The sequence below is a fragment of the Muntiacus reevesi genome, chromosome 2, assembly GCF_963930625.1.
Source record: "Muntiacus reevesi chromosome 2, mMunRee1.1, whole genome shotgun sequence".
Lineage (NCBI taxonomy): Eukaryota > Metazoa > Chordata > Mammalia > Artiodactyla > Cervidae > Muntiacus > Muntiacus reevesi.
In genome coordinates, this window is record NC_089250.1 from 259,016,153 (window position 1) to 259,042,907 (window position 26,755).

The window sequence follows — 26,755 nt, forward strand, 5'->3', positions numbered from 1 at the left end:
TTTTCTCAGATATTTGTAAGTCCTCCTCAAACAGCCATTTTGCCTTTTTGCATTTCTTTTTTTTGGGGATGGTTGATCACTGCCTCCTGTATGATGTCATGAACCTCCGTCCATAGTTCTTCAAGCACTCTATCATATCTAATACTTTGAATTTATTTGTCACTTCTACTGTATAATTGTAAGGGATTTGATTTAGATCATACCTGAATGGTCTAGTGGTTTTCCCTAATTTCTTCAATTTAAGTCTGAATTTTGCAATAAGGAGTTCATGACCTGAGCCACAGTCAGCTCCTAGTCTTGTGTCTGCTTACTGTATAGAACTTCTCTTTGGCTGCAAAGAATATAATCAGTCTGATTTCGGTATTGACCATCTGGTGATGTCCATGTGTAGAGTCGTCTCATGTGTTGTTGGAAGAGGTGTTTCCTATAACCAGTGCATTCGTTTGGCAAAACTCTTAGCCTTTGCTCTGCTTCATTTTGTACTTCAAGGCCAAACTTGCCTGTACTCCCCATATTTCTTGACTTCCTATTTTTGTACCTGATTACACTGTTCAGGGACATTTAATAGTTTCCAATTTATGGCTATTACAAATTGTGTTGCTGCTATGAACATTCTACTGTGGTTTTGATGAACACGTAAATGCTCTTATTGGGGTTTCCCTGTTGACCCAGTGGTAAAGAATTTGCCTGCAATGCAGGAGATGCAGGTTCAATCCCTGGGTGGAAAGATCCCCTGGAGAAGGAAATGGCAACCTACTCCAATATTCTTGCCTTGGGAAATCCCATGGACAGAGGAACATAGAGGGCTATAGTCCATGGAGTCGCAAAGAGTCAGACATGACTGAATAACTAAAGACCAGCCAGGAGGATCCCACATGCCAGAGAGCAACGAAGCCACAACTGTAGAGCCTGTGCTCTAGACCCTGGCAGCCGCAACTACAGAGCCCATGGACTGCAACTGCTGAAGCCCAAGCACCCTAGAGCTGTGCTCAGCAGTAAGCAGAGCCATTGCAATAAGACTGCATTGCAACTAGACTGTAGCTCCCACTTGCTGCAACTAGAGAAAAGCCTGCGTAGAAGCAAAGATCCAGCACAAACTAAGCTAACTAAATAATCGTTAAAATAAATAAATGCTCTTCTCTTGAGTAAATATTTAGGAGTGGAATTGCTAGATCACTGGGCGACCCCCTTGGACTGTAGCTTTCCAGCCTCCTCTGTTCATGGAATTCTTCAGGCAAGAAAAATGGTGTGGGTAGCCATTCCCTTCTCCAGGGGAATCTTCCTGACCCAGGTCTCCCACATTGCAGGCAGATTCCTTACCCTCTGAGCCATCAGGGAAACCCTAGATCATTGGGCAGGCATATGTTTAATTGATACTACCAGTATCTTATGTTGTACCAATTTACACTCCATCCAGTAATGTATGAGAGTTTCAGTTGCTCTACATCATGTCTGTTATTTGAAATTATCAATCTTTTGTTTTAACTATTCTGGTGGATATATAACAGAGTTTCATCACAGTTTTTAATTTGCATTTCCCTGATGTGTTAACGATGTTCAGCACCTTTTCCTATTTTTATTAGCCATTCAGATATCCAGTTTTTAAAAGTGTCCTCTTGTCCTTTTAATTTTTTTTCACTTTTAAGAAACTTTTTACTTTTATATTGTAAGCATAAGGCAAAGGATTCCAATACACTCTTCACTCAAGTGTCCACAGTACAATTAGGAGAACCAGGAAATTCACCCTGATACATGACTTTTGCTAATTTACAGACTTTATTTAAATTTTTCTAATTGTCTTTATCAGTCCTCTGCTCTGTTAAAGAATCCTATCTAAATGCCCAGGTTGATTTAGTTGTCTCATTTTATTAGTATTCCTCCCATCTGACATAGTTCTTTAGTCCTTTTTATCTTTTATGACTGTGACACTTTTGAAGAGCACTGGCCAGTTATTTTGTTGAATGTCTTTTTTTTTTATTATTTATTATAATTGGAGGCTAATTACTTTACAATATTGTAGTGGTTTTTGCCAAACATCAACATGAATCAGCCACAGGCACACATGTGTTCCCCATCCAGAACCCCCCTCCCACCTCCCTCCCCATCCCATCCCCAAGGGTCATCCCAGTGCAGCAGCCCTGAGCACCCGTCTCATGTATCCACCTGAACCAGCGATCTGCTTCACATATGATAATATACACGTTTCAACGCTACCCTCTCAAATCATCCCACCCTCACCGTCTCCCACAGAGTCCAAAAGACTGTTCTTTACATCTGTGTCTCCTTTGCTGTCCCGCATATAGGGTCATTGTTACCATCTTTCCAAATTCCATGTATATGCGTTAGTATACTGTATTAGTGTTTTTCTTTCTGAATTACTTCACTCTGTATGATAGGCTTCAGTTTCACCCACTTCATTAGAACTGATTCAAATGAATTCTTTTTAATGGCTGAGTAATATTCCATTGTGTATATGTACCATAGCTTTCTTATCCATTTGTCTGCTGATGGATATCTAGGTTGCTTCCATGTCCTAGCTATTGTAAACAGTGCCGCGATGAGCATTGGGGTACATGTGTCTCTCTCAATTCTGGTTTCCTCAGTATGTGTGCCCAGCAGTGGGATTGCTGGGTCATATGGCAGTTCTATTTCAGGTTTTTAAAGAATCTCCACACTGTTCTCCATAGTGGCTGTACTAGTTTGCATTCCCACCAACAATGTAAGAGGGTTCCTTTTTCTCTGCACCCTCTCCAGCATTTATTGTTTGTAGACTTTTTGATAGCAGCCATTCTGACTGGTGTGAGATGGTACCTCATTGTGGTTTTGATTTGCATTTCTCTGATAATGAGTGATGTTGAGCATCTTGTCATGTATTTGTTAGCCATCTGTATGTGTTCTATGGAGAAATGTCTGTTTAGTTCTTTGGCTTATTTTTTGAATGTCTTTAAATTTGAATTTGTCTGCTGTTTCCTCTTGGCTAAATTTAGACTTTGGCTTTTTGGCAAAAGGATCACAGAAATAATTTCTTCTTCTCAATGTGTCATATCAGAAGCTATATGATATCTCATTACTAGTAGTGCTAACTTAGGTTACTTGGTTAGAGTGATTTCTCCCTGGTTTCTTCTTTGTAAAATTACTGTTTTTCCCCTTCTAATTAGTAAGTATCAGATGGTTGGTTTTTTTTTTTTTTTTTAATTTATTTGTTTGGTCTTAGCTGTGCCATGTGGGATCTAGTTCTCTGACCAGGGATCGAACCTGGGCCCCCGCATTGGGCAGATAGTCTTAGCCACTAGACCATCAGAGAAGTCCCTTGGATGGTTTTTCTTTTTGATCCCTGGGTCAGGAAGATCCCCTGGAGAAGGGAATAGCAACTCACTCCAGTATTCTTGCCTGGAGAATTCCATGGACAGAAGAGCCTGGCGGGTTACAGTCCATGAGATCACAGAGAGACAGATGTGATTTAGGACTAAACAAAAATAACAGATTATCTTTTTAATGTCAATGGCATCTGTAAAGGTATTCCCTTTTCATTACTGATTTTGTTCATTTGTATTATTCCTCTCTTTTTCATTGTGCTGTTGGTAATAGGTCTTTTATTCCTCTGAGTACTGTCAAGAATTATTTTCCTTTCTCTTTGGTTTTCAACAGTTTGACTCTAACAATTTGCTTGGTTGTAGTTTTGCTTTTGTGTGTTTGTTTTGTTTACCTTCTTGTATATTATTATTCTGTTTGCTGAGCTTCTTGAAACTCTTGTTAGGATTTTTAATCAATTTATTCAAATATTAATTCCTGTCCAGTCTCTTTTCTTCTCTGAGACTCCACTTATGTGTGTGGTGATCTTTTAACTGTGCCATATATCTTTTACACATTTCTGTTTTTTTTTTTTCCTCTTGTACTTCATGTGGATATTTTTTGTTGGCTTGTCTGAGTTCAGTAATCCTGGTTTCTCAAAACCATGCAGTAACTTATTTATTTCTTAATTGGCTGAAATAGATAGTCTGTTTATTTCTTTTTTATGGACTTCACTTGTGTTTAGTTTCTTCATCTTATCATCCATCCATTTGTCTGTCGTCTCCTTGGTTGTCTTCAACATTTTAGTTGTAGCTGTCAATATTTTAAATGGTTTGCCTACTCCAGTATCTAAATTGTCTTTGGTTCTGCTTGTTTTCTGTTTTTATCTCCTTGCATGTCTGGTAATCTTTAATTGGATGAGAGATACTGTGTCTAAAACAATCATAGGGGCCAAACCCAGTCACTAACTACTTCTGCTTTCTTACTATATAAGAATTAAACTACTTTTCAGGTCCCTATTACTAACAGACAAGTACAATTCCTAGCATACAGGAAATTTTCAGGATAATGCTGGAAATAATTTAAAACATTACATTTTTTATTAAAAGATAGGTTTATCATTTAGATGAGTGCAAAACTCTCCAAAATTTTAAGCTACTTATTAGAGTGCGAGACTTCTCTATAGTGTTATCTTTTGACAGTGCTCTTTGCCTAGGTGTGATTGTGTTGCAAGCATACTGTGGTCTTGGCTACAGAGATCGTTGGCTTTCAAAGAGAGGAGCAGATCCTCCAGATGGAAGAATTCAGCCTGGGGGAGGGTACCATCTAGGGGAAAAGATGAAGAGTGTTGGGAATGTGAGAAGCATTGTATGAAGCTATTGAGATGAGATGTTTCCATTCTGCTTGACATGTACAACATCTGCGGAAAATCAGGGAAAGGCCAGGAAGACAGGCTAGAAAAGGGGACTTAAAAGTGAGGAGTATAGGAGAAGGAATTATTTTCAAATCTTTCTGGATAACTGTTGATTCTTTAGTGTCTAGCACAGTAGCTGGTACATGATAGGCTGTGCAGTTGAGAAAAATACTAAGAATACCAGGTTAAAGGAATGCTTTCAGGTTTTAAGGAAGAGGCATTTATGGATTACTTTGGTTTTCATGTCTAGAATTTGTTTACCTGTGGGGGAATGCAGTGAGTAACTAGGGGTAGGGGTAAAAGTAGCTATTGAATAATTGATACAATGATACCATAAAATTATTTCCTGAGTGGTCAGTTTTACGTGAAATTATTGACAATTGATGATCAAGGAGTTTGATGCATAGTGGAATGCTCACTGCCCCTTGTACTTTTATAATGTTCAGTTTATTACATTCTCATAGCCTATAGACAGACACGAATTTTCTTAAACATTTTGACATGGATCACAACTTCACTTATCCCCCTAAAACATTTTAGGCTTCTGTTAGTAAAGGAAATAGACAGAATATACAGTTTTCTCAAATTTTATTACTATACTTATAGTCAAAAGCTATTCTCAAGCAACAGTGATATGGATTTAGTCCATTTCTGTGTTATTTCTGTGATTTTACTTCTTTTCTGTTGTTACACTGATTTTAATATTGTCCCCAAATTACTGTAAATTCTGTAAAATTACTTTATTTGCTTTTTTTGGATTACAGTTTTCTTAAGTCAAGATTCATGAACCCCAAAAGTTTTCTCAAACTAGACAAGATTAGAGGATCTGGTTTATCAATCAAATGTTTCTTGGTCAGGACTTGGGACCTGATTGTACAATCCAAGATCACTGAAAATTGATTTGACCAATGTATATCCAAATTAAAATGCATATGACCAGCTTTTAGGAATTAATCATTCAGAATTCTATACAGGTAAAATGATATATTAATATGTACAGGGATATTTACTATAGCATTGTTTGTTATGGTGAAAGACAGGAAACAACCCAAATGATAATTGGCGGCAGATTGGTTGAATAAATTAAAGTGTATCCATTTAACAGAATCCAGTCAGTGTAGGCTAAGAGAATTAATTATGTATCTTTGAATGTACTAGTTGGGATCTGGTCCAAGATACTTTAAGTAAAAATAGCGATGTGTTTAACAATGTATGGGCTTCCCTGCTGGCTCAGTGGTAAAGAGTCCTCCTGCCAATGCAAGAGACGCAGATTCAATCCCTGGGAAATCCCATTGGCAGAGGAGGCTGGAGGGGTACAGTCCATGGACACAAAAGAATCAGACTTGACTTAGTGACTAATCAACAACAACATAACAGTGTATATAATATGCTACAATTTGTAATTTTTAAAAAGTATATCTTTGTGTGTATATGAGTATACATACGGGGCTTCCCTGGTGGCTTACCTGGTGAAGAATGTGCTTGAGGATATATACAAGCTAGATTCTCTAAGCCGTATCAAGTGCTCCAGATCTGTCCTATTGTAGTCAAGGCCTGAGGTTTCTGGAGTTAGGAGGCAATTGGAGATTTGCCCATTCTTTTCACTAATCCCTCCAGTGTTTGTGTGTAGTTAGCAGAGGGAAAATGATCATACTCGGAGCTGAGAGGCAAGTGGCATCTTGTATAACTTCTTTCTGTCTTCTCCAGCTCTGCCTTTTTCCAAAAAAGGAGCCCAGAGAAGAACTGGTCCTTTTCTGCAAATATCAAAGGCATGGCTCAGGTGAGATGCTGTTTCTTTTTGCTCAGATAGAGTCATTTTTACCCCTAGTACATGTAAATATTTGCTTTCCTTATCACGATGCTTTTTGGTGTTTAAAAACAATAGCAGCGTTCAGACAGTTCAGTTATACACAGTGCCAAAGTTCTCTTAACTCTTGCTCTAAAGAAAAGGTCTCTAATAAGCCAATTCAAAAATTGCTCTCTTGGTGGAGGTATTTATAGAAAAATATAAGTGGTTAGATAATCATTAAAAAAAGGAAAGAATATCTGGTTAAAGATCTTTATACTCTTAGTTACAGGTAACTGTTTGAGGGCTAAGGGGTTAGATACCAAGTTTCTCTGAAGAAGTCTTTTTTTTTTATTTATTTATTTTTTATTTTATTTTATTTTTTTTTAAGAAGTCTTAATCAAATTAAAATCCATTAGAAAATTGCTTATGGATTTCATCATAAATCCTGATTTGTTCCCACATACTGTAAATTGCATAATATAAAAACAATCTGACTGAGACCAGGTTTGAAAAAAAATTTTTTTCACTGGGTAAAATGGTCTCACTTCAGGAACCTGACCCCTATTTCCTCCTAAAACAACCCAGTGCCCTCCACAGTTCCTTCTTTTAAATAACTTTTACTCATTTAATAAGTCTTTCACCATCTTCTGTCAGATTTGTGTCAGAAATCTTGGCAGAACAGAAATGTGTTTTCTATTAGTTAATGAATCTAATTTGCTTCGACAGTGATTGATGGGATGGAGATGGGTAGGGTAATTAGGGCACCTCATAGGGGAAAGCCCTGATCATCTCCATAGACTTAGATTTTCCAGGAAGAAAATTTGTGGGATGGTTTTGTTTGATGTCATTCTTAACACACAGAAAGGTCTCTTAATGTATGAGCCCTTCAGGTTTGGGGGTATGACTGGTGGTTGGTACAAAGCTCTGACACCCCGCAAGATCATCCATGATAAATAGACTTCAATAATGCCATTATGTGAAGCTGGATCATGCTCTGTCAATTTCCTGTAACTTAGGAACAAGGGGTATTTACAACGAGCAATGGGCGGTTTTAGATAAAATTGGACCAACATTGGGAAGGTCTTTAAAGATCACCTTTAGCCTCAATGTCCGAAAGCAAAGAAGTCATTTATTTCCATATTACAAAACATTCAGTGAAAAAAAATGCTTATAAAAAGAATTTGTTTAACAAGAAATAACTCTTATTATATAGTTTATAATAGTGTGGCATTAGAATGGATCAGTCTTGAATTATATGAAAATTTAATTTCCTAAGATAAAATATTTTTTAAAGTTATTTGTACATGTTCACGAGTAAAGTAGGGCTATTTCATTCTGGCCTCATTACCAGTTTCACTCCCAAAAGGTAGCTGCCTTCAACTCTTGAATATTGATTATCAATTTTACTCATTATCTTTTGACTTTCTGCAGAGTGGAAAGGACATTATACTCATATATTGCACCCTTCATTTCCTCTGATCCTGTTATATCACAATTTTTGTGTGTTATATCACAATTTTTGTGTGTTATATCACAATTTTTGGTTAAATCGATAGTGTACATTGTCACAACTGCAAATATCCCTCACTGCTGAGCCAGATCGTGGCTTTATTCTGTTACAGCCTTTCATTTTTCCTGAGGTTAATTGCTTTTTCCCCTCATTTGCTTAGTTGTCCATGTATTTATATCCAAAATCTTTAGAATCACTGCCACATGCAAATCAGTATGTTTTCCATCTGATCAAACACATCAAATCCTTTTGAACATGGAAACTTCCATCCCTGTTCCCTTTTTCACCCTGCTTCCATTTTGTCTAGTTGCTCTCTAGGCCTGTTTCTCAAAAGACATCCCCTTTTTTCCCTGCGATTTTCCTTCTCTGTTTTCCTGTGTTAATTCACATATTTATTGAATCTCATGTCTTCCTCTTCTCTGGTTTACTCTCTGATTTTGGTAGATCACAACCTCTGATAATTTCCTGAGAAATTGTGCTTGAGTCTTTTCATGTCTGGGGGTTTCTTTTTTCAGTTGTCACAACAGAATGACAATTTGGTTATAGAATTCTAGGTCAGAATTTCTTTTCTTTTGGGCGGAGGGGCGTGCCATGGCAGCCTGGAAGATTTAGTGCCCTGACCAAGGATTGAACCTGTGCTCCCTGGTTCCAGGGAGCACTGGGAGCGTGGAGTCTTAACCGTTGGACTGCCAGGGAAGTCCCCAGAATTTCTTCATTAGCATGTTGAAGAATTGTTCCTTCCATTTCTTATTTTTAGTGGTTTTCTTAAGAACCCCATTGCCTCTGTGATTCTTGATGGCTTTTATCCAACCTGCTCTCCTCTGGATGCTTTTAAGGTCTTCTCTTTTCCCTTATTCTGAAATTATACTCTTAGCTGTTTTGGAAAAGAAACTCACATGTATTCATAACATAGCATTTGCAAAGTGTTTGTATATACTACTTCATTGAATTGGGAAACTCATCTTGGCTGGATTTTATACCTCCCCAGACTTATTTGGATAACAGAAGTGCCCGACTATCCACAGGTAGTTTTGCCTGGAGGAAACAAAATGACGTGAAAGCAGAGTGATTCAGTCCTGTTTATTTGTTTACAGTCCTCCAGAGGCATCCCATTCAGTTTCACTCTGTGTGCTTGCTGTTTTCAATTCTTCTTTTCTTTTTTTTCTTCTCTCTTTCCTTCACAAAAGCAAATGTTTTTATTGATCAAACCTAATTTTTAAAAATTTAACATGGTTGTTGTTCCAGGAGTCAGTGATGTTCAGTGATGTGTCCATAGACTTCTCTCAGGAGGAGTGGGAATTCCTGAATGATGATCAGAGAGATTTATACAGAGATGTGATGTTGGAGAATTACAGCAACCTGGTTTCAATGGGTAAGGACATCCATAATAATTTAGATTCTGCCCTGAGAAGGTCTGTTTCCTCTGGTGTTACACTCACCTACTTCTCAAGTAACTGTTTGTGTTTCTATCTACACCCTGTTCCCAGAGGAATGTTTTTAATCTTGTAGAACTAGAAAGAGGAAGCTGCACTGAGTTGTGAGGAAAGTTTCAAGTGCTCTTTTATGTTTCATAAATCTGATGTATCTTCCTTTGACTCTTTCTTAATAATGAAAGGGCTGGATTTGAATTCTGGGACATTCTCAACATAAACCTCTCCTTACTTCTTTTGTAAGCAGGACATTCTATTTCTAAACCAGATGTGATCTCCTTCTTGGAGCAAGGGAAGGAGCCCTGGTTGGTTGACAGAGAACTAACAAGAGACCAGTGGCCAGGTAAGTGAGGCATGGCAGGTGATGACCCAATCAGTCAATGGAGAGATTGCACCTTTGAAATGCAGTCTGGGAAGCTTCCCTTAAAAACTTTAGGCCTGTTGTGCAAAAAGTAAGCCTTTTCAGCATGACCTTTCAAATGACCTTGCCTTTTCCCCTTTCTTAACACACTCCGCCTGCTCCTCTTATGCTTCTCCTCTTATGCTTCTGTCCCAATTCTAATGAGCCGGTGCCCTCCTCCACCTTCTCTAATAATCCTCCTTTCTGTGCATAATTTGAATCTACTTCCTTATCTGCTTCTCATCCTCTTTTGTACTTAGTCTTCAAAGAGCATCACTGTCTCCTGAGATACTATTTTTTTCTACATTACGAAAGACTCACTTCCTCTAGAGCTTATAAGATACAGTAGATACACTCATTGGTTCATTCATACTTTTAATGAACATTTGCTGATTTTCTAATGTGTGTGAAGTACTCTGCTAGGTACAGAAAGATTAAAAAATGTGCAAGTGGAAATTCCCTGGCAATCCAGTGGTTAGGACTCTGCACTTCCACTGTAGGGAGCACAAGTGCAATCCTTAGTCAGGGAACTAAGATCCCGCAAGCCACTGGCGCAGCCAGGAAAAAAATAAAGAATAAGCAGTTTCAGAGTTTATAGCTTAATGTGGGTGCTGTTTATAATTTGTAAAATTTAGAAGCACGAGAGAGGTTAAAATAGGGAGCTCAGCAGAAAGGAGGGGCTAAACAGATAGAAGAGGAGTTGATCCACATAGCTGTCATAAGAGAGACATTTGAGCGCACATGTCATTGAGTTTAGAGTGCTTGAAAAAATAATCTGTGCCTCCATTGAGATCTTAGGGCTAACAAAGATAAAGAAAAAAAGAAAAAAAAACAAGACAGCATGTTCCTTCATTCAGTATATGTTTTGTGTGATTTTTTAAAATTTCTATTTTACATTGAAGCATAGTTGATTTAACAATGTTGTGTTAGTTTCAGATGTACAGCAGAGTGATTGTTATACATATACGTGTATCCTTTTTCAAATTCTTTCCCCATTTAGGTTGTTACAGAATATTGAGCAGAGTTCCCTGTGCTGTATAGTAGGTCCTTGTTGGTTATCTGTGTTGAATATAGCAGTGTGTACAAGTCAGTCCCAAATTCCCAGTCTATCACCCCTCCCTATCCTTCCCCCCAGGTAATCACAAGTCATTCTCTAAGCCTGTGAGTCTGTTTCTGTTTTGTATATAAGTTCATTTTTTAGATTCCACATATAAGCAATATCATAGGAAATTTTGTCTTTCTCTGTCTGACTTACTTCACTTGGTATGATAATCCTCAGGTCCATCCATGATGCTACAAATAGCATTATTTTGTTCTCTTTAATAGCTGAGTAATATTCCATTGTATATATGTATCATATCTTCTTTATTCATTTATCTGTCGATAGATCAGTATATGTATATTGAATACCTATTGCATGCCCAGAGCTACTCTCAACACTTGAAATTAGAGCAGTGAGTAGAATATGCAGAATGTCTATTCCCAGAGTTGACTCTCAGCTGCAGGGAGAAATATAGAAATAAATGAATATATAATGGTAAGTGCTGAAAAGAATAAGTGGAGAAGTGGAGATGCTATTTTATGTGACAGGATACAAGAAACTTTCCAATAAGGTGACATTGGGACAGAGACCTGAAGAAGTATAGCTATAAATCATTGTATGGGATTACTAGGAAGAACATTCTGGAGGAACCCAGACATTGAAGGGCCTCAGGCAGGTATGCATTGGTTGTGTGTGGGGAGCAGCAAGGAGGCCGGTGCCTCTTCTACCCTGGTTGTTATTCACGTATTTTCAAATGCAAGACCTCTTGTCACTTCACGCTTGCATAACCTCAGTATGTAATTCTAAAAAGCAGACATTGTCTCCCTTACATAACTTGACTGCTTTGTCATCCCCAATAACTTTTACACTGATTTCCTGGTACATTGAATTGTTTTAGTGTCATTTTACTAAGTACTAGTGAGAGGGAACATTTTCGTCTTCATGGTGCAACTATCTTTAACATGTTCACTACTATATTTTGCACTTTTTATCTATTACTGCTCTAATTCTCCTCAGTCAATTTTTATGGATTTTATAAAATAAAAACATTATATATACCCATTTTCATGGGGTGTTTTGTACTTCATAAATTTTAATTTGGATTGGCATCTTTTAAAAATATAATTATTTATTTATTTGCCTGCGTCCAGGCTTAATTGCTGCACTCAGAATCTTCATTGCATCCTGTGGAATCTTCCATTGTGGCACACCAGCTCAGTAGTTGTGGCACGTGGGCTTAGTTGCTCTGTGGCATGTGGGATCTTAGCTCCCCAACCAGGGATCAAACCTGGCTTCCCCTGTACTGCAAGGCGGATGTTTAACCACTGGGCCGTCAGGGAAATCCCTGGATTGGCATCTTTAAGTGTACGCTCTAATGTGTTTGCAGTCTTCTCTTTTGTGGTTATTACAATTTCTGATTTTAGAAAATTAGCTGACCTCTACAAATTTCATAGATATCTTGTTCTTTAAAAAAAATTTTTTTTTTCTCTATTTTTTGATAATTTTATTTATTTATTTATTTTTGGCTATGCTGGGTCTTCATTGCTGCTCGGGCTTTTCTCTAGCTGTGGCTAGCCGGGGCTTCCCGCTGGTTGCGGTGCTCAGGCTTCTCATTGCAGTGGCTTTTCTTGTTGCAGAGCACAGGCTCCAGGGCGTGCAGGTTTCAGTGGTTGCGGCACACAGGCTTCGTTGCTCTGCAGCATTGTGGGATCTTCCAGGATCAGGGGTCAGAGCTGTATCTCCGACTTTGGCAGACAGAGTCTTTACCACTAAGCCACCAGGGAAGGCTCTCTGCTGTTTTTAATAGCATCTAAATCCATTTTAAAGTTCTTTTACAATAAACTATAAATTGAGACTCCAACTCAATCCCCTCTCCCCTGCCCCTAATGGCTTATTTTAGCACCATTTATTCAAAAGCTGTTTATGTCATCCTTTAGTCTGCCTGTTCCTTGGCAGTTCTGGTTTATGTTACTTTGTATTTCAGGGCCTCTTTCTGTTTCTTTGCTCCATTTATCCACTTCTACCTTCAGAGATAGATATGCCCAGCAGACAGTTTAATATATTTTAATTATTTTTATTGGAAATTTTCTCAAGTACAGAAAGGTAACAAACTATAGGTAGACATTTAAACAGTTATAAAACGAACTCTCATGGAAACATCACCCAGATCTTAAGAACTTACAACACTATCAGCACATCTCTCTATGTCCATAGTATCTTTGTGTCCCTTTATACTTTTACCAATTAAGAGAACCACCACAACAATATAGTTCCGTTTTGAGTTTGAAATTTATATACGTAGACTCGTACTATATATACTTTTATGTTGTTTTTTATGACTCATTTTGCTTTTAAGATTCATACATATTATTTCTTATAGTTAGAGTTAATTTATTCAGTTATACCAATATACTACAGTTTATTTTTCGGTTCTACTTTTCATAGGGAGTTAGGTTGTTTCTACTTTTTGACGGTTAAAAATTGCTATTATGAACATTTTCTGTGTGATATGAATAGAAAAATGAATGGATCACATGGCATCATATCTTTAGTTGTCCAGTTTTCAACTTTTTTTAAGTTCTCAGGTTTTGTTTTGTTTTAATACTTTTATTTATTTTTGCCTGTGCTGGGTCTTCATTGCTTTGTGCAGGCTTTCTGCAGTTGTGGTGAGCAGGGGCTACTTTTCATTGTGTTATGTGAGCTTCTCATTGCAGTGGCTTCTAGAGAGCATGGGCTTAAGTAGCTGCAGCTCCTGGGCCCTTCGAGCACAGGCTCAGTAGTTGTGACGCATGGGCTTAGCTTTTCCACAGCATGTGGAATCTTCCCTGACCAGGGATTAAACCCATGTCCCCTGCATTGGCAAGTGGATTCCTATCCACTGTGTCACCAGGGAAGTTCTCCACTTTTCTTTAATGCTTATACTAGATTACAATCCCACCAACAGTAAATAGGAGCTCCCGTTGTTGCGTATGCTTCCTAACATATTGTCAAACTTAGATTTTTATCAATTGCTGAGCATATATAGTGATATTTCAGTGTGGTTTTAGTTTGCATTTCCCTTTTTACTGATGAACTTGAAGACGTTTTCATATCATTATTGTTTTTTTTGAAATTCTTCTTTAGCTAATTGCCTGTTCGAGTCTTTCTTACCTGTTTTTCTTTGGATTCCCTGTGTTTCTAATGATGTGTAAAAGTTCTTTATATATTTTGCTTATTGAGTATATTCCATGTTCTAAAAATTGCTAGTGTCTTCTTTACTCTAAGTTATCTTTTAGTGCTCTTTATGGTTTCTTTTTGTGAACAGAGGTTCTTAATTTTGGTCAGATTTATCAGTCTTCTGTACTGGGCTTCACACTTATTTGGTCTTATGTAGGAAATTCTTCCTTGGCCTATTTTTTAATCTGATTTATAATACATAAACAGAATCACACTATCTGTACCTTTTGTCCTGTTTAAGAAATTTTTGATTACTGTGAAGATACTCTTTTCTGTTATCTTCTTGATGTCTGATTGTTTTTCCTTTATAAACATTTAACAGTTTCCTCTAAGGGGCTACATTTTTACTGTAATACATTCAGGTGTGGTTACTTTTATATCTCCATATTTTGTTTCTGGTTGTATTTTTAAATCCAAGAATTTATATCTTTTTCTGGTGAGAGGAAATCCTTGGCAGTCATCTCTTTAAACATTACCTTGCTACCATTTCCTCTTTCTCTCTTGAGCTCCTATTTAACAGAAATAAAACATCTGGATCACCTCTGATTTTTTTTTTTTTTTTAACCTCTGATGTTTTAAATTCTTCATCTCTTTTTCTATTTATGCTGCCTTTACATAGAATTTCTTACTTTGATACTACTCTACATAAGATAGATAACCAACAAGGACCTACTGTATAGCCCAGGGAAATCTACTCAGTATTATGTAACAACCTATATAAGAAAAGAATCTAAAAAAGAATAAACAGATGTATACATACATCTATGTATACATTTTGCTGAGTCACTTTGCTGTACACCTGAAATTAACACAACATTGTAAATCAACTATACGCCAATAAAATCAAAAAATGTAAAAAATGCAAAGATAAGACTCACCAAAAAAAAGAATTCCTTGCATCGATTTGTATTGATTCACTAATAGTCTTCAGTTATGACCTTTTGACTCTTCAACTTATCCACGAAGTTTTTATTTTAAAAAAATAGTATAGTTATTTATAAAATATAGTGCATGTACAACAGGATATATGTATCACATAATTAACATAAAATTCTAAGATAATAATATGTAAATACCCAAATTTGCATGTGCAAGATATTGGCTAGGAAGTATGCCTAAGAATATAATTGCTGGGTCTCAGCTTACTCTTTTTTCTTTTTTTTTTAGTTCTATCAATTGTCACTTTACTTTTGAACATTTTAGGGAAAGATTTACAGTGAAAGATTTTTTTTTTCAGAGATCCCAGTCAGGTTTATTTTTTTTTAACTTTTTCTTATTTGGAGGATAACTGCTTTACAAATATAGAGTGGACAAAGGACTATCTCTTCAATAAGTGCTGTTGAAAAACCTGGACTACTGTGTTACACCTTACACAGAAATAACTCAATATGGATTAAAGACTTGAATGTGAGACCTGAAGCCATAAAACCTCTAGAAGAAAACAGAGGGAAAGCTCCTTGACATCAGTCTTGGAGTTTTTTGGATATGATACCAAAGCCAAGACAACAAAAGCAAAAATAAATAGGATGACATCAAACTAAAAATCTGTATGGAAAAGGTAGCAATAAGCAAAATGAAAAGGCAGCCTACTGAGTGAGAGGAAATATTTGCAAATCATGTATCTAACAAGGAGTTAATATCTAACATATATATACAGAACCCATATAACTCAATAGCAAAAAAAGAAAAAAGACAAATTTAAGGAAATACAGGGTTTCCATGGTGGTGGAGCTTAAGAATCTGCCTTGCAGTGTAAGCAACACCAGTTGGAGCCGTGGTCCAGGAGGATCCCACATGCCCTGGGACCGCCGAGCCCGTGTGCCACAACTGACGAGCCTGCACTCTGGAGGCCACGAGCCTGTGCGCTGCAGCAGGGGAAGCCACCCGATGAGAAGCCCTTACACCGCAACTAGCAGAAGCTCATGAGCAACAACAGAGAGCCAGCACAGCCAAAAATAACTAAATGTTAAAAATATAAAGATATAAAAAGAAAAGTTTACAACTGGAAAATACAGTGGCCTAAAATTTTGAAACTTACTGGATAGACTCAACAGGAGAATGGAGATAACAGAGGAAAATTAGCGAACTTGAAGGAAGACCAAAAGAAATTAGCCAATATGAATAACAGGAAAAAGATCAAAAACTTAAAAAGAATGACTCAAGGGGAATTCCTTGGCAATCCAATAGTGGCGATTAGTGGTGGGTGCTCTCACTGCAGAGGGCCCAGGTACAGTCCCTGGTTAGGGACCTCCCATTCCACAAGCAGCACAGTGCTGCCGGAAAAAAGGAAGAAGAATGACTCGGGGACATCCTGTGGGATAGCAGCAGAGTTTTCATATTTATATCATTGAAGGCCCAAAAAGACCATAGAAAATGAAAGAACCGTAAAAATAATGCATTACTTTTAGGGAAACAATGAGTGGAACAACTGGATTTCTCTTCATAAACCATGGACATCAGCAAACGTGCAACAGTATTTTGTTTGCTAAAGAACTGTCAACCCAGAATTCCATAGCCAGCAAAAACCTTTCAGGAATGAAAGAAAAATTAAGAAAAACAATGTTGCAGGTGTACAGGGAAACTGAAACTCTGGCCTAGCATCCATGTGGGACTAGGAGATAATGAGAGAGAGTCCCTACCCTTTCTCAAAGGAGTGAGCACTTGTTAAGTCTAGGAGACAGCTGTCATATGAGAACACAGGGCTAGGGCTGCCTGATAATCTGGTCCTTCAAGGAAAGCCAGAAATCCAGATTTCTGTATTAAATCTGATAACGTCAACACTGGTAACTCATTTAAAACTTTAGAGAACTGTTGGGGCAACACCAAACACAGACACGTGAGTAGGATACAACCTGATTCATTGGGTTATTACTTATATGGAGTTTTCTTTTTCTCTGAACCTCAGAAATCTACCAAGATATATCTAGTTAAAACTCTTTCCTCCTCAATTCTGCTCAGTGCAGAAAGGAACCATCTGATTATTAACCATCAACTCTGGGAATCTGCCTTAACTGTTGTTTCTGCATCACCACCATATTCTCCTTCTAGAACTCATATCTTACATTTATTTTATTTCCTATATAATTTTCTTACCCCATGACCCTATCATCTTTTTTTTCTTTCAGTTACCATTTCTATCCTTTCTCTTCTGAAAGTCTTTTTTTCAAGAGTTCATTCTAGTTTTAGTAATGATTGACTTTTCACTGGGGAATTTGAAGATTTGTCTTACTTTAAACCCTCTCCCCTTATTCACCTTACGTAGTATATCACAATTTAATTATTCAGTTTGCTTAATAACTATGTAAATTTTTTGTTGCCAAGCTTGTAGTCACATTTCACTCCTTGTACAACTTTTCTTTTCCGTGAAGTTAAACTGTCTTAAGTGAGAACTGTTTAGTTTTCTGTTTATCTGTCAGTAATCTCTTTTCAGACACATCAGGTAGCTGTGGTTTGTTTTTTAACTGAGACATCCCTCCTCTAACCCTCTGTCCTTCTTCCCCAGGTGTGGTGTAACATAGCTGTTATTTTAGAGTTTCCCTTTATTGTCATCCAGTGGACTCCCTTAGGATCATCCCATTGATTCCCTTAACTCCTTCCCTTTGAATTCATGATGATTCTCTTCTGTATTTGCATTCCCTGGATTCTTGTCTATACCTAGTCTGTTGGGTCTCCTGCCTGCCTTTTTCTTGATTTGTTTTCTTACTATTTTTTTTTTAAGATTTATTTGATTTTTTGACTGTAGTGGTTCTTTTTTGCTGTGCACAGACTCTCTGGCTGCTAAGAGTGGGAGCTGCTCTCCGTTGCGGTGCAGGGGCTTCTCTTGCTTCAGGGCACAGGCTTGAGCGGATTTAGGGCACAAGCTTCAGGGCACTCAGTGGTTGCAGTGCACAGGCTTAGTTGCTCCAGGACATGTGGGGTCTTCCCATACCAGGGATCTAACCTGTGTCCCTTGCATTGCAAGGCAGTTTCTTAACCACTAGACCACCAGAGAACCCCTGTTTTCTTTCTATTCTGAAGCAAAAAGCAACCAGGGAAAGACTGCAAAAGAAGTAAATAGAAAGTATATTTTCTGAATCCCTGTGTGAATAAAAATGTTTTCATTTCACCCTCATAATTTGATCGATAATTTGACTAGAAATATCAATTTAGGTTGAAAGAGTGACTTCAACTTTTTGAAGGCATTGCTCCAAGGATTTCTAAAATCTTCTAGTATCTAGTGTTATTGAGAAGTCCAAAACCAATTTAGGTTCTTAATTCTTTTTTTTTTTTCTCATTTATTTTTATTAGTTGGAGGCTAATTACTTTACAATATTGTAGTGGTTTTTGCCATACACTGACATGAATCAGCCATGGATTTACATGTGTTCCCCGTCCTGATCCCCCCTCCCACTTCCCTCTCCATCCCATCCCTCTGGGTCTTCCCAGTGCACCAGCCCCGAGCACTTGTCTCATGCATCCAGCCTGGGCTGGTGATCTGTTTCACCCTTGATAGTATACTTGTTTCAATGCTATTCTCTCAGAACATCTCACCCTTGCCTTCTCCCACAGAGTCCCAAAGTCTGTTCTGTACATCTGTGTCCCTTTTTCTGTTTTGCATATTGGGTTATCATTACCATCTTTTTAAATTCCATATATATGCGTTAGTATACTGTATTGGTCTTTATCTTTCCAGCTTACTTCACTGTGTATAATGGGCTCCAGTTTCATCCATCTCATTAGAACCGATTCAAATGAATTCTTTTTAATGACTGAGTCGCTTCTTAATTCTTTTAAGTGGTGTATTTAAACTCTTTGAAAGCTTTTTGCATTTATTATTTATTTGTGATGTTCTAATATTTCTTGTTGAGGTATCATACTGATTTTTTGTTTGTTTGTTTGTTTGGCTAGACACACACTCACTCTGGAAACTAAAACTCTGTGAAATTTTCTACTACTATTTTCTTGAAGGTTTGTTCCCTGTTGTTTTCTCTTTTCCTCTTTTTGATAGACACTTTTCAGGTCTGGTGCTTACCATCATGTCTGACACAAAAAAATTAAATTTTTTGAATGATTGAACACTCATAATTCCGATCTTAAATTTCTTGTGCTGCCCCTAGAATTTTTTTTTTTTCAGTTGAGGTGTAGTTGATTCACAATGTTGTGTTAAGTTTCTGGTAAACAGTGAAGTGACTCAGTTATACATATATGTACACATATTCTTTTTCATATTCTTGTCATTATGCTTTAATGCGGGATATTGAATATAGTTCTCTAGGCTATATCTTGTTGTTTATCTCCTGTATATACAGTAGTTTGTATCTGCTCTCCCCCCCCTAGTTTTTATCTCTCTTTTTGTGTTATACTTTCTGTGAGGTTTTAAGTTCTCATCTTTGTATTTTTATAAAATAGAAAGAAAGAAATTCTTCTTTCAGTATTTCTTTTCCTGGCATCACGCTCTTATAGGATTGTCATATAATGTTGTTTTTAGAAGCATAGGTTTTCTGAATTTGGGGATCTTTTTTCCCCTTTGTTGTCTCTCCTGAGTTCTTATTTTCTGTTTATTTTAAGCTCTGATGTTCAGTATTTTCCTGAAATAGCTAGTGACTCAAAGCCAATTTGGGCTTGTCTAGTGGCTCACTTGTCAATGCAAGAGACGCAGGTTTGATCCCTGGGTCAGGAAGATCCCCCGGAAGAGGAAATGCCAACCCACCCCAGTATTCTTCCCTGGAGAATCCTATGGATAGGAGAGCCTGGTGGGCTACAAATAGTCCACAGGGTCACGTAGAGTCGGACACAACTTGGCAACTAAACAACAACGTAATTTGATCAGAGGATCATCGAAGGCCTCAGAAAGTATGACCTTTAAGTAGAGATTTGGAAAATGAATAATAGTTATCAAGGCCAAGAGTAAAAGAAAATACCTGTAAACATAAGAAAAAGGACCTAGAAAGGTCTAGATAGAGACTAATAGCTAGGAGCACTTGAAGAACTACTAAATAGGGCCAGTGTGAATGAAGCCTAGAAACCAAAACGGAACGTACGGTGAGTGAGATTTGAAAGGCAGGCAGGAGCCAGATCATTCAAAGCTTTGTAAACCATATTCAGGAGTTTGGCTTTTATTGTGAGAGCAATGTAGTATAGGAAACCATCAAAGAATTTTAAACAGAACAGTGACAGGATAATGCTATTCTAGTGACATGGATTCAAGATTACAAAGCTCAAGTGGGAGGAAGTAGGTAAGAGGCTATTCTAGTCCAAGAAAGAGCTATTTCATATTACATATTATATTGTATATAAAGGGAAGAGTTTAGTATATACATGGGGCAAAATTAGACAGTATTTGCTAAATAATTACATGAGAGGATGAAGATGGTACTAGAATGATCTTTACTTTTTTGACTTGAAATTTTCTCTCTGGATCCATAGTGTGGTCTTCAAAACAAAACCAACATCTCCATTTTTGTATGGAAATCCTTCCATAATATTACCTCCCAGATGCTAAATATGTATTTTATACCAAATATTTTTTCATATACTATTCTTAGTCCTCAAAATGATCATAAGAGTTAGTTATTTCTATCCTATAGACAGATTGTTGGGGGCTCAGAAAGATGAACTAACGTGTCCAAGAAAACAAAGCGGGTAATTGACTAAGTTTGAGTTCAGAATTCATCTTATACCTCTATTCTTTCAATAGCAATACACTGCCTCCCATCCCATTCTTTTCCCTTATCTTTGAACCTACAAATACCCTTCCTGTCAGTTGGTCGTCACCACTAAGTGCTTGTGCACTTGTTAAGTCCTTTCCTTTTTTTCTCACAGTTCAGAATCACAGAATTCCAAGGCATAGTATTGTCATCAGACCCCCAAACATATACCATGTCCAGCTACAAAAAATCCTCCCTGTAGTATATATGAACTCATATATATGAACTCATATGTACTCATAGCATAATGAACTCATGCTAGGTTCATTACTCGACTTTTCTTAAGGTATTCTCCTGTCTGGATTGGTACCTTCTATTTCCCTATAATTGATTAAAGAGAAACTAAGCCTCTAGTTACTTAATCTAGAATTTTTCAGTGATGGTGGAAGTGTCTTATGTTTCTGATTTCTAGTATGGTAGACACTAGACACATTTGGCTGTTGAACACTTGATATGTGGGTAGTGCCATTGAGGAACTGAATTAGAATTTTTAATTTTAATTATATTAAATTCAAATAGACACATGTGCTAGTAGCTACTGCAGTGGACAACACAGAACTAAGCAGGGTCTGGCAAACTTTTTCTTAAAAAGCTAGATAGTAAATATTTTAGATTTGCAGTCAATGTGGTCTCTGTTGCAACCAGAACTCATAAACAGTCATAGATAATACATAAACAAATAAGTGTGACTGTGTTCCAGTTAGCAAAATTATTGCAGGGCTGCAGTCCATAGTTTGCCAGCCCCTGGACATTTTTCCTTAGACATGTTCATTTAATCCTGACAACAGGGACTTGCCTGGTGGTCCAGTGATTAAGCCTAGAGTTCCATCCTTGGGCGGGGATCTAGGATCCCACATGCCATGCAGTGTGACCAAAATATATATATATATGTGTGTGTGTGTGTGTGTGTGTGCGGACAACAACTCTATTAAGTAGATACGATCCCACTCCAGTATTCTTGCCTAGGAAACTCCATGTTCAGAGGAGCCTGGCAGTCTGCAGTCCCTGGGGTCGCAAGAGTTGGACTCGACTGAGTGACTGAACAGCAACATGGATGTGTGTTCTTTTAATCTCTGGCTGTAATCTTACTCACTCAACCTAAGCTGCTGGCCATTATTCTTGACACTTTTTTGAGTGATAAGGCAACAGTCTCTGATCCAAGCATACAAGGGCAGGAAGAATAGAGAGAGGTAGAATGATGAGGCAGTTTTGTTTTTTTTTTGTGGTAACTTTATAGCCTTTTAAGGTTATATACTGTATGCTTAAACATCTCCCTGCAAAAGACTGACCTATATAACAATCTAAATGTGACTGAATTTTTCTTCTACTACAAAGTGGGAGAGAATTCCCTTTGTAAAACTATGAATCCAAATAAATGACTATTTACCAAAAAAAAAAAAAAATAGGTATGATCATTTCCTTTATTTTTACAGTTCATGCTGTGGGATGTTCTTATATGAGTGTTTGTGTATGCTGTGAGATTTTGTGCGTGTGTATGTATGACTAGAGTCATCCTGTAATAAGGAAGTTTAAGGCATCTGTGTATTTAGAAAGCTCCCCTAAATAATTCTGATATATAGCAACATTTAGAAACCACGAACTTACTTCCTACCTTTATCTTACTATGTCATCTCTCCTCATTCTTCTTTTCTCATCCAGTTTTTAAAAATTCAGTTTAATTTCTTTCATTTTAATTGAAGTTTTATTTCTCCAAACAAGGAAAATGTGAGTGATGGCTTTCATATTTTCTTTCAGTCCTGGAGTCGAAATGTGAGACCAAGAAATTATTTCTGAAGAAGGAAATTTATGAAATAGAGTCAGCCCAATGGGAGATAATGGACAGACTTACAAGACACGACCTTCAGTGCTCCAGTTTCAGAGATGAATGGGACTGTAATGGCCAGTTTGAGAAACAACATGGTTCTCAGGAGGGACATTTCAGTCAACTGATATTCACCCATGAAGGCATGCCTACTTTCAGTCAACATCCATCCTTTACATTACAGCAAATCATGAATAATAGTAAAGAGAAATACTGTGCAACTAAGGAATATAGGAAAACCTTCAGACATGACTCCCAGCTTACCACACATCAGATCATCCATACTGTTGAGAAACCCTATGAGTGTAAGGAATGTGGAAAGGCCTTTAGACATCCCTCAAGACTCAGTCATCATCAGAAAATTCATTCTGGCAAGAAACCCTTTGAATGTAAGGAATGTGGAAAAACCTTTATTTGTGGCTCAGACCTTACCCGACATCACAGAATTCACACTGGTGAGAAACCCTATGAATGTAAAGAGTGCGGGAAGGCCTTCAGCAGTGGCTCCAACTTCGCTCGACATCAGAGAATTCACACTGGTGAGAAGCCCTATGAATGTAAAGAATGTGGGAAGGCGTTCAGTAGTGGCTCAAACTTTACTCAACATCAGAGAATTCATACAGGGGAGAAACCCTATGAATGTAAGGAATGTGGGAATGCCTTTAGTCAAAGCTCGCAACTTATTAAACATCAGAGAATCCACACGGGTGAAAAACCCTACGAATGTAAGGAATGTGAAAAGGCTTTTCGTTCTGGCTCAGACCTTACTCGACATCAGAGAATTCATACTGGTGAGAAGCCCTATGAATGTAAGATATGTGGGAAAGCCTATTCTCAGAGTTCACAACTTACTAGTCATCATAGAATTCATACTAGTGAGAAGGCCTATGAATACAGGGAATGTGCAAAGACCTTTAATTATGACTCACAGCTGGTTCAACATCAAAATTTGTACTGGTAATAAAACAGAATATACAAAATGTGTGCAAAAACTTCTGTTTACAGCTCAAAACTATTTAACATCAACTACTCAAGAAAAGAGAATTTATCTTAATATTAATCCCTCTGAATAAAATGAGAGAAATATCTTATTTGTTGACTACAGCTTGTTCAGCCCAAGAAAAATCATGTAGGAGAAATACTCTATGAGTAGAATATATTTTGGAAGCCCTTTTAATAAAACCTCCTACTTCTGAGTCTAGTAAATATTCAAAATGACAAGAGCACTTCGTGCATCTTTCTAACCTTATCTGAAACATCAGAGAATACATACAGAAATGTAATCCTGTAATTTTCATATTCCCCCCATTTTTCCTGTAGTTGTTATATTCTCAATCTTATAATCCATTAAAATTTACATGACTGTAAAGTCTTATCTGTTTACAGCATAGTTTGTAAAATATCTTTTATTTTTAAGATACTTTTAATACCCAAGAGAAGTGACCTCTTTATTTTTGAAGATGGCTTACTCTTTTTACTCTTTACAAAACTTAGACTTTTTTTGTAAAACATTCATGAATGACTTACCACTCAGTAAATAGAGATCCTTTACTATCCTTTCAGTGTTTCCTTGTGTTGCTATATCATTTCATCAAGTCCCTATTGATAGACATCGTCATTTCCTCCAGTTTTTGCCATTAATACACAGTGTCCTGGTGAGCATTCTTCCTAGGCATATTTTTGTATTATGTCTTATTTTAATTGCTGAAATAATGCATAAGTATATTTTCCCTATAATAGATTGAAACATTACAAATAAGACCTTTGACCACTATCCTTGTTCCCATATTGCTTCCTAAAGGATAGTCTTTATCTGTTTAGTATTTATTCTTCCTGAGCATTTTTCTATGTTTCTATACATATATTTCTTGGTAAAATGATAAAAGTGGGAATAATTATAATACCTACCTCAGAATTCTGTGTGAGGATCAAATAAAGACACACCAAGTGCTTAAAATTGTGCCTGTCCTATAATACAGACTGTTTGTTGTTAATTGCATTCATCATTATCACTTTATTAGTATTATTTGTCAAAAAGCAACTGTTTCTACAGACCATATTCAACATCAGACAGGATATATAATTGAAGAAAGACCCATTGAGGGTAATGAATTAAGAAGTTTTCTATCATTTACTTCCTGTGGAACATGAATTACTCCTGGGTGTTGGTGCAGAAAGTAACATGTATAATGAGTAGGAAAGGCTGTGTATTCAGACTGGTATCCTTTCTACTACATTATAAAATACCTAATGTAAAGACAGACAGTAATATAGACAAACATTGCTGACACTAGTGAAAAAGGATGAAAAGACAAACAGCATTGTGTTTGAAAATAAGATATGCATACACATAAAGAGAAACTTTACAGTTACCAGTTTTAAATGCTATACTGAATACAGTGCTTCTAATACATTTGAAAACCTAAACAAAGTATTTTACAAAAATTAAAATTACCAGTATTGACACAGAGAATTAGAGCTCTTGGGGAACTCTTGTAAAGAGGTAAAAGGGGAAATTTAGTGTGAGTTATAGTATCTTGGTGGCTCAGTGGTGAAGGATCTACATGCAGTGCAGGAGACGAAGGTTCAGCCCCTGGGTTGGGAAGATCCCTTGGAGAAGGAAAAGGCAACCCACTCCGGTATCCTTGCCTGGGAAATCCATGGACAGAGGAATCTGGCAGGCTACACTCTGCGGTGTCACAAAGAGTTGGACACGACTGAGCAACTAGACAACAACAGCATAGTAGCCATTACTAATGAATAATCAAACCTAGTTTCAGGCGCAACTCTTTGTAAAAAATTGGGGTATAAATGACATCAACATTACGTTAGTTTCAGTGCACAACATAGTGATCTGATATTTGTATATATTGGGGAAAGTGTGTTAGTTGCTCAGACATGTCCCACTTTTTGCAATCCCATGGGCTGAAGGCCTCTGGGCTCCTCTATCCATATGATTCCCCAGGCAAGAATACTGGAATGAGTAACTATTCCCTTTTCCAGGGGATCTTCCTGACCCAGAGATCAAACCTTCGTCTCACATGTTGCAGGCAGATTCTTTACGTCTGAGCCACCAGGGAAGCCTGTATATTGGAAAATGAACACCATAATAAGTCTAGTTAATATCTATCACCATCCATACTTACAGAATGTTTTTTCTTGAGAAGAGGCAAAACTTGAGCAAGGAGCTATTTGTTATATAGAAGTAGACATAACACACTTTAACATAATCCTGATGTTAGGAATGAATTAGGAGGACACAAGTTATTTTTTTATCAGGGCGATCTGTGAAGATGTATACAAGCATACTAAGAAAAAGTAAACTGTTGTTCAGTCTCTAGGTCATATCCGACTGCAACCCCATGGACTGTAGCCCGCCAGCCTCCTCTTATCCATGGGATTTCCCAGCCAAGAATTCTGGAGTGGATTAACATTTGCTTCTCCAGGGTTCTTCCTGACCAAGGGATTGAACCGTGTCTCCTGCATTGGCAGGCTGATTCTTTACCACTGGTATCTATTAAATGAATAATAAGAGTGAACTTGGGCTGGGACAGTAACTGAAGAGGCTCCGCAGTGTCCAGTTCTAGCTAAAAAGTGCTATAAGAAAATGCAGCCCTTGTTTTGCCAGCTCTTCTGACTTTGGGGGACAATCCAGAAATCTACCTTTTTTTCCAGTGTGTGATAGCCCTTGATTTTTTAAATGGCAGCTGAAGGGTTTTTTATTTTTGTTTTTTAAAACATGTGGACCAAAGAAGATACATTGACTCTCCAAGTAGCAAATGATTCAGGTTATTTTTGTTCTGGACAGTGACTGCAAAAGGCTCACAAGAGGAGTTTTTTGTAGTGCAAATCTCTTAACCCCAAGGAAATTGGAGGTGGGGGGGGGGAGGGTAAGGGAATAGTAAAATACTAGATAATTTACCCATTGTTTCTTAGATGTGGAAAATATTTTAAGAGATAAAGCTGATAAGCTCCAGATATAAAGATTTTTTAAGGACTTGATTCAGTCCCATATTTTCTACATGCAGTTTTTTTTAATTCTCAGCATCATGTCAGTTAAAAAATAGGATATATTTTATACATTGTAACCCCATTCTTATATTTATATATATATATGTACACACATACATATACACACACACACACACTTTAAAG

At 37.2% G+C, this 26,755-nt stretch overlaps 1 protein-coding gene across 7 annotated transcripts in view; it reads left to right on the top strand.

The window, feature by feature from the left end:
* The window catches only part of ZFP82 (ZFP82 zinc finger protein), an 80,805-nt gene that overhangs the window by 25,643 nt on the left and 28,407 nt on the right, over positions 1-26,755 (top strand). For 2 of the 7 annotated variants that reach the window (XM_065925899.1, XM_065925894.1), the window contains exons 2-5: positions 6,413-6,485; positions 9,250-9,376; positions 9,679-9,777; positions 22,534-25,341. In XM_065925899.1, coding sequence (XP_065781971.1) covers positions 6,477-6,485; positions 9,250-9,376; positions 9,679-9,777; positions 22,534-23,561 — 1,263 coding nt within the window. In that variant the 5' untranslated portion in view covers positions 6,413-6,476 and the 3' untranslated portion in view covers positions 23,562-25,341. Of the gene's footprint in view, positions 1-6,412; positions 6,486-9,249; positions 9,377-9,678; positions 9,778-22,533 lie in introns of those variants that run through there. The other 5 variants (XM_065925898.1, XM_065925895.1, XM_065925900.1 and 2 more) reach the window with 5 other exon arrangements.